The 11,983-nt window shown below is 45.6% G+C and overlaps 1 protein-coding gene across 2 annotated transcripts in view; it reads left to right on the top strand.

Annotated features, from left to right (window-relative positions):
* CILK1 (ciliogenesis associated kinase 1) overlaps positions 1–11,983 on the top strand; it is a 50,727-nt gene that overhangs the window by 2,054 nt on the left and 36,690 nt on the right. For both annotated transcript variants that reach the window (XM_055136834.1, XM_055136833.1), the window contains exons 2-4: positions 3,471–3,525; positions 7,420–7,541; positions 8,960–9,039. In XM_055136834.1, the coding sequence (XP_054992809.1) occupies positions 3,471–3,525; positions 7,420–7,541; positions 8,960–9,039 (257 nt within the window). The remainder of the gene's footprint in view (positions 1–3,470; positions 3,526–7,419; positions 7,542–8,959; positions 9,040–11,983) is intronic.

Below are 11,983 nucleotides of genomic sequence, written 5' to 3'. Positions count from 1 at the left end.
ATCACCGCTGTTTTGCTTTTATGAACTGTGGAAGCATCATGGCCTCAAGCTATCAGATGCTACTGGTTAGAAGCAAGTCTTTGAAGAAGGATGGGTTCTACCTGGCATAAGAATAACAGAGGGTGTGGCTCTTTGGGGGGACCCTTGAAAAAAGCCTCTCGATATCCAGATGCCTTCTCAGTGTAGCCCCTTGGATGCCCTGCAGACTATCTCTAAACTTAGATACAGCATAACCTCCCTCTCTTGCTCCAAGCAAAACCCAGGAATTCTTCAGTCTTCCCTGCATATTCCCCACCGGTGGTCACCAATCATGTAGTGATCACCTAGTCCTGCAGACGCTAACTACCGAATATTTGTCTCACACACCTACTTCTCTGTATTTCCACAGCCAACTCCCCACTCCGAAGGCTTCTTTTTCACATGGGTCCTTAGAAGGCACATACCCCGTTGCCTACCTTGGCACCAACTCAGTAAAGCCCCATTGACTGGTTCCCACCTTTCTGTGCCAGCTCTCTCCTATTCTGCCAACACCTTCCAAACAACACCCTCTACCCAAGTCCTTAGCTCAGGCTCTACTTTCAGGGGAACCCAAAGTAATGTGACTTTTAATACCTTCCTCCCAGTTTCAGGATCAAAGCCCCAAGTATTTTGGGGGGGGGGAGGTAGGGGTTGACCTCATGTGACTGTGGTCGGGTAACTCCCAGCCCTGCACTCAGATGTATTACTCCTGGCAGTTCTCGAGAGGACCACATGGGGTCCCAGAAATTAAGCCCAGGTCAGCAGCATGCAAGGCAAATGCCCTATCCACTGTACTGTTGCTCCGGCCCCAATCCCCCAAGTTTTAATGTGAGCAACAAGTTAGGTTGCTATGGGTCCCTTTATTCCCTCTAGCCATCTCTCCTATAACTAGTATTTTGCCTACTTTATTTAGGCCTTATTAAAAGCAAGCACCTTAACCCCTATACTATCTTTCTGGCCCTCAGCTAATTTTTTTGTGGGGGGGCAGGGGGACACCCAGTTTTGCTCAGGGGGGGTTACTCCTGGTTCTACACTCCGGGATCACTTGTGGTGGGCTCAGGGGAGCATATGGGATGCCTGCATGCAAGTCAGGTGCCTTACCCTCTGTACTACTATTCTGGCCCCCCAGAACTAAAATTTTTCATTTAAATGCCATGAAGAATTTAAGTGCTATTTACTCCCCTGTTGGGCCGTGCAGTACCGGACGCTTCTGTTCCGGGCATGGCTCACTATAACCCATTGGCCAATTCCACTCCGTTTTATGGTTCTGTATAGCCTATGAATGAAGAATGGGGTTTTAAATGGCTGGGGGGATAAGCGGCTCAAAAGGAGGATGGGACACATTGAACATTGTAAGAAACTCAAGTTAGTTCCCATAAATGAAGTTTCATGGGAACACAAACCTTTCTATTTGGTCTGTGCGTGCACCCACACTCTAGCTACAAAACTGAGTTGCAGCAGAGACCAGGTGGCCTGAGAAACCTAAGATCTGCACTCTCTGGCCCTTTATTTTAAAAAGTTTTCTGGGCTGGAGGATAGTTCAGGGGTTAAGGCACTCGCCTTGTGCATGCTGCCAGCCTCTCTGGTCCCCTGAGCACAGAGCCAGGAAGAAACCCTGAGCACTATCAGGTGTGACCCGAAAGTTCTCTCTTCTTCCAATTAAAAAAAAAGTCTGCCAATCCATTCCATACCTAAAGACTGAGTAGAGGGAATGCACCAGAAATCCAAATTTCAAGGTTGTATCTTGACTGTGCTTCAACCCCTGTCGCTGCTGTCATGTAAACCTCACAGCAGCCCTATAAAATCCATGGGACAGGGCTAGAAGGAACCAATAGACAAGTTACCTGATTTCCCCAATACGTCACCTTTGACAAATGACAAACTAGGTCCATCTCTCCACTCTGATGCTCAGTCCCAATGTCACATTGTCTCCCGGTTAGTGACAAATTCTTTATTCTTGTCCCAAATATGAGTCAGCCCTTCCCATGTGCAGAGACTCCACCAGGCACTTAAAAACCAATGATGAATGGGGCTTCCCTTACAGACTGACATTATAACGGGAAAGCAGGCCGTTAATCATGTCTCGTGCAGTGTGCAATGAAACATGAGCAGGTCTTCTAGGACTAAACCTCAAAGTGTCCTCATCTAGTCCAGGGTGTCGGGAAACCCTCCCAAAGTGAAAGGATATTTCACCCACAATCTAAAGGACAAATAGAATTTAGTGCAATAAGGGTTGAACATCACATGAAAACTCAGGGCAGAAAAGTACCTGTTGAGTTTAAAAAGTTTAAAGGGCTGTTTTTTGTTTTTTTTTTTTTTTTTTGCTTTTTGGGTCACACCCAGCGATGCTCAGGGATCACTCCTGGCTTTGCACTCAGGAATTACTCCTGGCAGTGCTTGGAGGACCATATGGGATGCCGGGGATCGAACCCGGGTCGGCCGCGTGCAAGGCAAACGCCCTACCCGCTGTGCTATCGCTCTGGCCCCAGGCCTGTGTTCTTGCATGCTGCTGACATGTGTTCAATCCCCAGCACTGCATATGGGTGAGCCCTGCCAGGAGTGATCCCTGAGTGCAGAGCCGGGAGTAATGAAAATGAAAACAAAACCAGGGACCTGAGTGATAGTGCGAGAGTGGGGCGCTTGCCTTGCATGTGGCCAGCACAGGTTTGATAAGGTCCCCCAAGCCCGCCAGGAGTGATCCATGCATGCAGAGTCCGGAGTAAGCCCTGGGCACAGCCAGGTGTGGCTCCAAAACCAAACAAACGAATCACACCAAAACAAATAATAATAAAAAGAAAAAGTAAGCCCTCCAAAAACAAAAGCAAACTCAGTTGCTAAGTTGCACAGTCACATTCCAAGTGCTCAGTGGCAGCATGTAACGAGTGGCTACCATGCTGGATAATGTAGAGCGTTCTCTCTTGTACAGAAACTTCTGTCAGATGTGTCTGGTCTAAATAAAGTAAGCCTGAAGGAGTTCTCTCCGAATCAAGTGGGCTGGTTCATAGTTAGGCTTTTTTTTTTCCTTTTTGGGTCACACCCGGCGATGCACAGGGGTTACTCCTGGCTCATGCACTCAGGAATTACTCCTGGAAGTGCTCAGGGGACCATATGGGATGCTGGGAATCGAACCCAGGCCAGCTGAGGGCCAGGCAAACGCCCTACCCGCTGTGCTATCGCTCCAGCCCCTGGTAGGTAGGCTTCCCTGCGACCCAGCTCTCTTTTCTTTGCACTGTGCTGCACCACCTCTGCTAAGTGATTTGATGATGTAGAATTGATTGCATTGCCAAAAATGTTTTTTGTTTTTTTTTACTCTGAATCTTAGTATAATCCAGATGTGAACTGAAACCAATTTTGCTCACTGTTCAGAATGAACACATATTTTAAAAATATAAATAAAATAAAATTTGGCCTGTTACTGGAACTCAGGATGTTACTTGTCTCTTCTCTTTCAGAATGAAAAGAAAGTTTTATTCCTGGGAGGAATGCATGAACCTTCGGGAGGTCAAGGTATTTATTGGTGCTCTGGGGAAAACAGATGCATAGTTGATGGAATAGTTTTAAACATCCTTAGGTTTAAAGTTGGTAGAATTGTTCTGTTTGTGTGACAGCACTGAAGCCAGACGGGGACAAGCCATAGCAATTCGGTAGCTGACAGCAGAAAGCAGGAAAGTGCTATGCCAGAGAGTATGTGAGTGAGTGTACTGTGCCGGGTATAGTACTATAATTCCAACCTTAGATTAATTCAGATTGCAGTTCTTTCCCACTGACGTCCTGTTTCTTGCAAATTGTGCTGAAAATATATAACAGTTTCTGTTATGACCTGTTGAAATGAGTCAGTTCAGTGAGCATATTACACAGCCATTCCTCTCGTCGCAAAACTGAAGCTGTTCCCATTCGACATTAACCACCCCCACCACCCTCCCCTGCCATGAATCCCCAACCGTGCCCCCCCCCCCAAAAAAAAAACCTCCCTCTGACTTCTTTTTGTTAGTTGGTGGGGTCACACCTGGCAGGACTCAGGTGCTGCTGCCGATGGTGCCTGGGGTTTTGCCCGCAGTCAAACCCACATTCTGGCAGAGCCTGTGCCCCACCCCCTTGAACTCTCGCCTGTCCACCTTCCCACTTTGTCCCAGTGAGCTATACTCTGCTAGAAATCTAGACCCGTTCTGTCTGTCTGTCTGTCTGTCTGTCTTTGTGACTGGCTTCTTTCACCTCCTGAAAATCCTGCTCAAAGCATACCTCAGGCTAAGAACTGGAGGCCCTCTATCCCTTGTCTAGAATTCTGCTCTTGAAAATCTTTAAAATACTTTTTTCTCCCTTCCATGAGTTCATGCTTGTCCCTTAGATGGGGTTGCCCTGGTCCGTAGAAGTCTCATCTGGGGGCTGGAGCTATATATAGCACAGTGGGTAGGGCGTTTGCCTTTCACAGGACTGACCCAGGTTCGATTCCCAGCATCCCATATGGTCCCCTGAGCACCACCAGGAGTAATTCCTGAGTGCAGAGCCAGGAGTAACCCCGGTGCATTGCCGGGTGTGACCTGAAAAGCAAAAGGTTTATCTGTTATTGTAAGCAAGCCACACCCCAGGGTGCCCCGAGACTTCTTTCCGCCATGCTCAGAAGGCCAGGTGAGGCCTGGGATCAAACCCCTTGCATGCGCCCCGACTTCTGCACTCTCTCCATGCCTATTTTTTTATGTGCAAGTAATAGAGACTATCAGTTGCCCTTGGGACCCACTTTGAAACTAGAGCCACAGCCTGCCATCTGACAGACCAGTGATCCATGCTCAAAATGTACTTTGGGCAAAGAATTGAAAGCCTGTTCTTAGTCTGTTCTTGGAGAACTTGAAAAAGTGTCTTTTCCCTTGGAGGAGTCTGCCCTCGTCAGGAAAATGGCCGAGGTCCTTGAGAGTCCCATGACAACTCCCAGGCTGAGCAACACTTGTGTCTGTTGCCCTGGAGAAGGAGGACTCTTAACTGAAAGAAGTGATCTGCCCCATTGGGTCATTCTAGAAGGATCTGGCCAGTTGGCCCAGACAGCTGAGGACTTCCTGCCGGAAAGGCGTCTTGGCAGGGACCTGCCCTTCAGGAAACAAATTTCCAGAAGGATTCTTTGTTCTCACTCACTGGCCATATTTCTTCTCTCTTCCCAGCTGCTGGACGTAACTTGATCGCATCGTGCATCCCTAAGCTCCGATCCCTGGGGCTCCTCATTATTACCGAATGTCCCCGCACATGTTATGTTCAGTTCAACACTATCATCTTTAGTCATTGTGTTTATTTTGTGAAAAAGTGTTTTTTTTTCCTTAAAGGGAATTCACAGATTAAAAAAGCTTTATGAGTTATTATCAAACACATTCTTTTTAAATTTTTCTTAGACATATTGATTTTTAAAATTTATTTTTTAGCAAAGCTGTTCATGATTGGGTTTCAGTCAGTGTTCCAGCACCCATCCCTCCACCAGTCCATTTCCCAGCACCACTGGCCCCAGTTTCCCTCCAAACCCTCCAAGCCACCCCCACCCCTTCTCTATCTCCCTTCCTCCCCCTCTCTCTCTCTCTCTCTCCCTCTCCCTTCTTCCCTCCCTCCCTCTCTCTCTCTCTCTCTCTCTCTCTCTCTCTCTCTCTCTCATTTCAGGCATTATAGTTTGCAGTACAGATGCTAAAAGGTTATTATGTATATTTCTTGACCTGCTTTCAACACTCAGTTCTTGTCCAGAGTGATCGTTTCTAAGTAGTGTTGTCATAGGGGACCCTCCTCTATCTTAATTACCCTCCACCGCCCACCCCCACCCTTAAGGTCACTCTTTATAGGGAAAGGGCTTTTGGAATGAAGGGGTTCATCCTGCCAGCCAAGGTGACCCTTGCAGACTTCCTGTGAGCAGACCCGCAGCTGACTTGGCTGTGCCACCGGACTGCCGCTCACGGATACAAACGGGTATTTGTTCACCCCTGGCACAAGTAACAATGCAAACAGAGAATAGTTTACACATGGCAGGACTGCATTGTATGTCCTGGGACGAGCTAAGCTACCTCTGTGCAAGGGGGAATAATCAGAATCACGCGCCATTTTCGGAGCCAACTCCTTGACTTAGTTATTGTTGTTTTGTCTCCGTTGTTCTTGAAAGCAGATATCTGTCTTACGTTTCTTACATCTCACTTTCAGGGTCTTCAATGAAAGGAAGACTTTTATCGATAAGATAAGATCCTCTTTCTCCCCCTTTAGAATCTTGGGGGCCCAAGATTAAGGCACTTACCTTGCATGTGGCCCACCCCAGTTCAATCCTGAGCATCACAGATGGTCCCCCGAGCCCAGCCAGGAATGAACCCTATGCACTGAGCCAGGTGTGGCCCCCCAACCAAAAGTGGTCTATGACCCACAGACCCTATGAGTCAGGTGAGAGTTGGGAGGAGCAGGCCAGCAAGCGTCTGTGTGATTCATTCCCTGTTGAGGCTGGCTGAAGGCTGTGAGTTGGTCATCTGAGCCTGAGCAGCTGCTTTCTGTAACACAGAACAGCCAAAGCCTCATTTTCCTTTACTCGTTCCCTCTGACTGCTCTCATGGCATGAACTTCCTCACAGGAGAGAGTGCACCTAGCTTAGTCCTGGCTCACTGCTGGGTGCACTGGAAATGCCAGTGAGCTCCGGACTCACCTTAGACTCAAACAAAAGAGGCTTCCACAGGAAGTGACTGTCAACTTTAGTGAAATACTTTTGAGTAAAATTGTCAGTAAAGGGGCCGGAGAGATAGCACAGTGGGTAGGGAGCTTGCCTTGCATGCTGCCAACCTGGGTTCAATCCCTGGCATCCGATATGGTCCCTCAAGCACCGTCAGGAGTGATTCCTGAGTGCAGAGCCAGGAGTCATCCCCGAGTATTGCTGGGTGTGGCCCAACAGCCAAAAAGAAAAAAATGTGGATGAACTATGAACTGTGTCATAGCAGTGTGGTTGGAACTGGAGGGAGGATCATAGTATCAAAGCGAGAAAAGTCATTGAGAGGAAGAAGGACAAATAGGTGTTGGTCTCGTTCACCAGTGGTTTTATAGAAAGTTTTAAGAAAGGGAACAGACAGTAACATTTGGTTTATGAAACTGAGGTTACTCAGCAGGGAGGCGAGGGGGACGGAGGAGGGAGCAGGCGACAGGAGGAACAAGGTCAGTGGTGGAGGCTCTGAAGTTCTTTGGTGGTGGTGAAGTTGCAGTAACTTTGTACGCCAAGAGCAGAACTGTGAACACCATCTAACTGTTCTACCTAAGCTATAATCACAAATTAATTAATCTAAGCAAAAAATATAGTCTGTACATTCTTGTGGTTATAGAATTGTTTTAATTATCCATGGGATTGCTTTTCTTTTCAGCAGTAAATCTTTTCTTAACTTCTTGGTATTTTCCCTCCTTCCATTTTAGTCTTTAAAGAAGCTCAACCATGCCAATGTAGTAAAATTAAAAGAAGTTATCAGAGAAAATGATCATCTTTATTTTATTTTTGAGTACATGAAGGAAAACCTATACCAGCTCATTAAGGAAAGGTACAGTGTGATCTTTGCATGGTTAGAAATAGTACAAAATAGAAGTGTCGGCCTTCTGCTTTTGATTATTACAACCCCGCTGTTTATTTGCTATTTTAAATTGCCATCAGAGGAGGGGCCCAGCTCACATTTTCTACTTCGGAGGCCTTGTGGTCACTTCATGGAAATTACTTGTAATGCAACTGTTTTTGTGCTTTAGTGAGTTATTCACCCAAAGAACCCCAACAGATGCTTTACAGCTCTATTTTAGTTCCATTATAAATACTTGCTTGCTATGGTAATTTTGAACTTTACAAGTGAACCACATAGAACCTCTTGGGCAATTTCCAGATGAATGCCGTTCATGGCATCTCTTCGAGAGTGAGAGAGTGAACAAATACCCTCACAGCAGAGAGGTGATGTGGTTGGGACCACCAAGAGAAAACCTTACCATTCCCTGCCTTTTAAAAATTCATCTGGAAAACCTTAAACTTTCCCCATTTAAAATTTTCACTTTAGTTTAAATTATGGAAAGGTGAAATTTTTTTTAAAAAATTGCCATATTAGAGGGAGAAGATTACTATAGGATACTGAATCTTCTTTGTAAATAGGTATATTTCTCTATTGGGGATGTATACAGTACTTTTTCTCATAGGGATAAATGTTTCTTACCAAAGGATCTGGTCAAAGTAGCATATAAGTACTTAGGTTTTAATTTTTGTTTTTGTGTTTTGTTTGGACTGGAGCGATAGCACAGTGGGTAGGGCATTTGCCTTGCTTGCAGCCGACCCTGGTTCGATTTCTCCGTCCCTCTCAGAGAGCCCAGCAAGCTACCAAGAGTATCCTGCCTGCACAGCAGAGCCTGGCAAGCTATCTATGGCATATTCGATGTGCCAAAAATAATAACAACAAATCTCACAATGGAGACATTACTGGTGCCCGCTCAAGCAAGTTGATGAACAACGGGACCACAGTGCTACAATGCAGTGCAGTTTTTTGCTTGGGGGGCACATCTCGTAATGCTCAGGCATTACTCCTGGATCTGCACTCCGTAATCACTTCTGGTGGGTTCAGGGGACCATATGGGATGCTGTGGATTGAACCTGGGTAAGCTTTTTGTAAGGCAAGGACTGTAGTACTTGCTGTACTATTGCTCCAGCCCCAACATCTGAGCACTTTTTAGGGGATGGAGTTTCGTACCACACCTGGCTGTGTTCAGGACTTAGTCCTGGCTCTGTGTTTAGGGGACCATTTACTGAATAGCAGATAAAATTGATATCAGCTACATGCATGCCCAATACATTCCCCACTGTACTATCTCTCTGGTCCCCTTTTTTCCCCTATTATTTTTTAACAAAAGAAACATAAAGACTAGGCACAAATTTTGTTTTCATATGTTAATCTATATATTTTAACTCTTTTTCCTGTGTCCCATACAGAAATAAATTGTTTCCTGAGTCTGCTATAAGGAATATCATGTATCAGATATTACAAGGTCTTGCATTTATTCACAAACATGGTAAGTGATTTGAAGTACTGTTGGGTTTTATATATATATATATATATATATATATATATATATCGTAAAGGACAGTTGAGACAGGGCCAGTGCTGTGTTATATATGCATATATATATGTATAATTGAATCACTGTGTGTGACCGCCTAGCTACTGGAAAATGGGGGATCTGGGCAGAAGAAGCCCAGTCCCGATCCGAGCAGGCTTGGAGATCTCAGCCCGGGTCCCGCACACCTGAGTTCCTCTGCCAGTTCCTTCACGCGTGAGGCTCATCTGAACGTGTGAAGAGGGGCCTTGAGCATGGCTATGCTGGGTTCCGGAGGTCTTTGGCTACTGGGGCTCTGCTTGGGGCGGGGAGGGAAACTCAACCCTCCCCCTCTGAGGGGCCCTGGTGAAGACAGCCAGGCACAGGGGCAAGAAACTCTGCCCCCAGCGGCCGTGTAATCCCATCAAAGGCCAACATCCAGAGACTATAAAACCAAACTCCCAGAAGGAGCTCATAGCCTAATTCTTCCTCTTGGAGAACCTGGCAAGCTACCGAGAGTTTCCTGCCCACATGGGGGAGCCTGGGAAGCTCACCATGGCATATTCATATGTCAAAACCAGTAACAATGATGGGTCTCATTCCCCTGACCCTGAAAGATTCTCCAAAGAGGCACCGTTGGGAAGGACGAGTAAAGAGAGGCTTCTAAAATCTCAAGGCTAGGACGAATGGAGATGTTACTGAGACCGCTCGAGAAAATTGGTGATCAAAGGGATGATGGTGATGATGGTGATGATGGTGATGATGATGATGATGATGATGATGATGATGATGATGATGATGAATCACTGTGAGATACAGTTACAAAACTTTCATGTTTGAGTTCCAGTCATACAATGATCAAACACCCATCCCTCTACCAGTGCACATTTTCTACCACCAATGTCCCTAGTATCCCCACCCTCACGCCTCCCCGCCTGTAAGAGGGACAGACATAGAATGACTGCACTCATTTGTGGAATATAAAATAACATAATATGAGACTGACACCCAAGGACAGTTGAGACAGGGCCAGTGCTGTGTTATTTATTTATTTATTTATTTATTTATTTGCTTTATTGGTTCACACTCAGCAATGCACAGGGGTTACTCCTGGTTCATACACTCAGGAATTACTCCTGCAGTGCCCAGGGGACCATATGGGATTCTGGGAATCGAACCCAGGTCGGCCACGTGCAAGGCAAACACCCTACCCTCTGTGCTATCGCTCCAGCCCCTGCTGTATTTTTTTTTTGCTTTTTTTTTGGGGGGGGTCACACCCGGCGGTGCACAGGGATTACTCCTGGGTTTGCACTCAGGAATTACTCCTGGCGATGCTCAGGGGACCATATGGGATGCTGGGAATTGAACCTGCGTCAGCCGCATGCAAGGCAAACGCCCTACTCGCTGTGCTATTGCTCCAGCCTCTGTATTTTTTAGTAGCAGCAAAATATCACCATCACATTGAAGACAGGAAGTCTAGATGTTTTTTATAATTGACACCAAGAAAACATTAAAGAGTTGAGAGGCTGATAGTGAATTTTGAAATATATTTTGTGACTTGATTTCTGAATATTTTCCTTATTTGTCCTCCCTACATATTCTTATCTCTAGGCTTTAGTATTAAACTTGTTGGTGATACATCTGAGATTGGCTTCTAACCGTTAACTGGTGTAAGAAGTCTTATATTAGAACTCAGAGAAGATTCACAACTTTTATTTATGTATTTATTTTTATTGAATCACCGTATGTTACAAAGGTACGCATGATTGAGCTTCAGGGGTGCAATGTTCCAGCACCAGTCCGTTCCCTAGTGACCACTACCCTCTATCGTCATATCTCATCTCTAACCCATAACATGTTTTGTCATGGATCTTCATTTTCCCAATGTGTTTGTGTTTCAGTTTGTTCCAGAGGCATTAAAAAGAAATGGTCTAATAAGATTCAGACAACATAGGAAATAAAACTTAACAAAGGGAAGAGGGAAAGGCGTGAAACCATAGGGTTAAAATTAGCCCTCACAATGCATGTTAATCAGTTTTGTATATTAGATTCTAGCTAACAGCAAAATGTGAAACATGATCAATTATAACCTATATAGTACCCTATAGTGGCTGACCCGGGTTTGATTCCTCCATCCCTCTCAGAGAGCCGGCAAGCTACCGAGAGTATCCCACCCACACGCAGAGCCTGGCAAGCTACCCGTGGCGTATTCTATATGCCAACAACAGTAACAACCAGTCTCACAATGGAGACATTACTGGTGCCCACTCAAGCAACTTGATGAACAACAGGATGACAGTGCATGACAGTGCTATAGTACCCTAGAGTAAAGACATACCAGTTGCTCAAGAATAGCAGAATTATTTTTGGTATTTTTTGAAACCAGAGGTTTGTTTTTTTTTTTACCTCAGGGAATGGATAGTCCATAATGTCATTGAATGGTCAGTTATAACCATTCAAACTATAATGACAGTTTACAAAGGGCAGTTTCAGGATAAGTCCCTCCATAGAGACCAGTATTGTGCCCATAGAGACAGCTCTACTGGGGTTTAATATGATTTACTCAAGGGATGGTCTATTTAATCCAAAGAGTGATTTAAAGAATCTAGAATGAACGTTTCATTTGGCTCTATGTACAACCCCCTTTCCAGAAAAAGAACTACTCAGCCCCACCCCTACCCCACTCATTGCCCTACACCCCACCCCCTCATTGTCCTAACATACCCTGGGGAGTGTTATCCTCCACTTTGGGAAATGCTGATCTAGGTGAATGAGTGGTCACGTACTCCAGGAAAATCTTCATCAGTAAGACAATCACTGTCACTGTCACTGTCACCCCGTTGCTCATCGATTTGCTCGAGTGGGCACCAGTAACATCTCCATTGTGAGACTTATTATGTTTTTGGCATACGCCACGGGT

Source organism: Sorex araneus, chromosome 4, assembly GCF_027595985.1.
Source record: "Sorex araneus isolate mSorAra2 chromosome 4, mSorAra2.pri, whole genome shotgun sequence".
Lineage (NCBI taxonomy): Eukaryota > Metazoa > Chordata > Mammalia > Eulipotyphla > Soricidae > Sorex > Sorex araneus.
The sequence above is the reverse complement of the archived record's forward strand: the minus strand, read 5'-3'. Positions and strand labels throughout refer to the sequence as shown.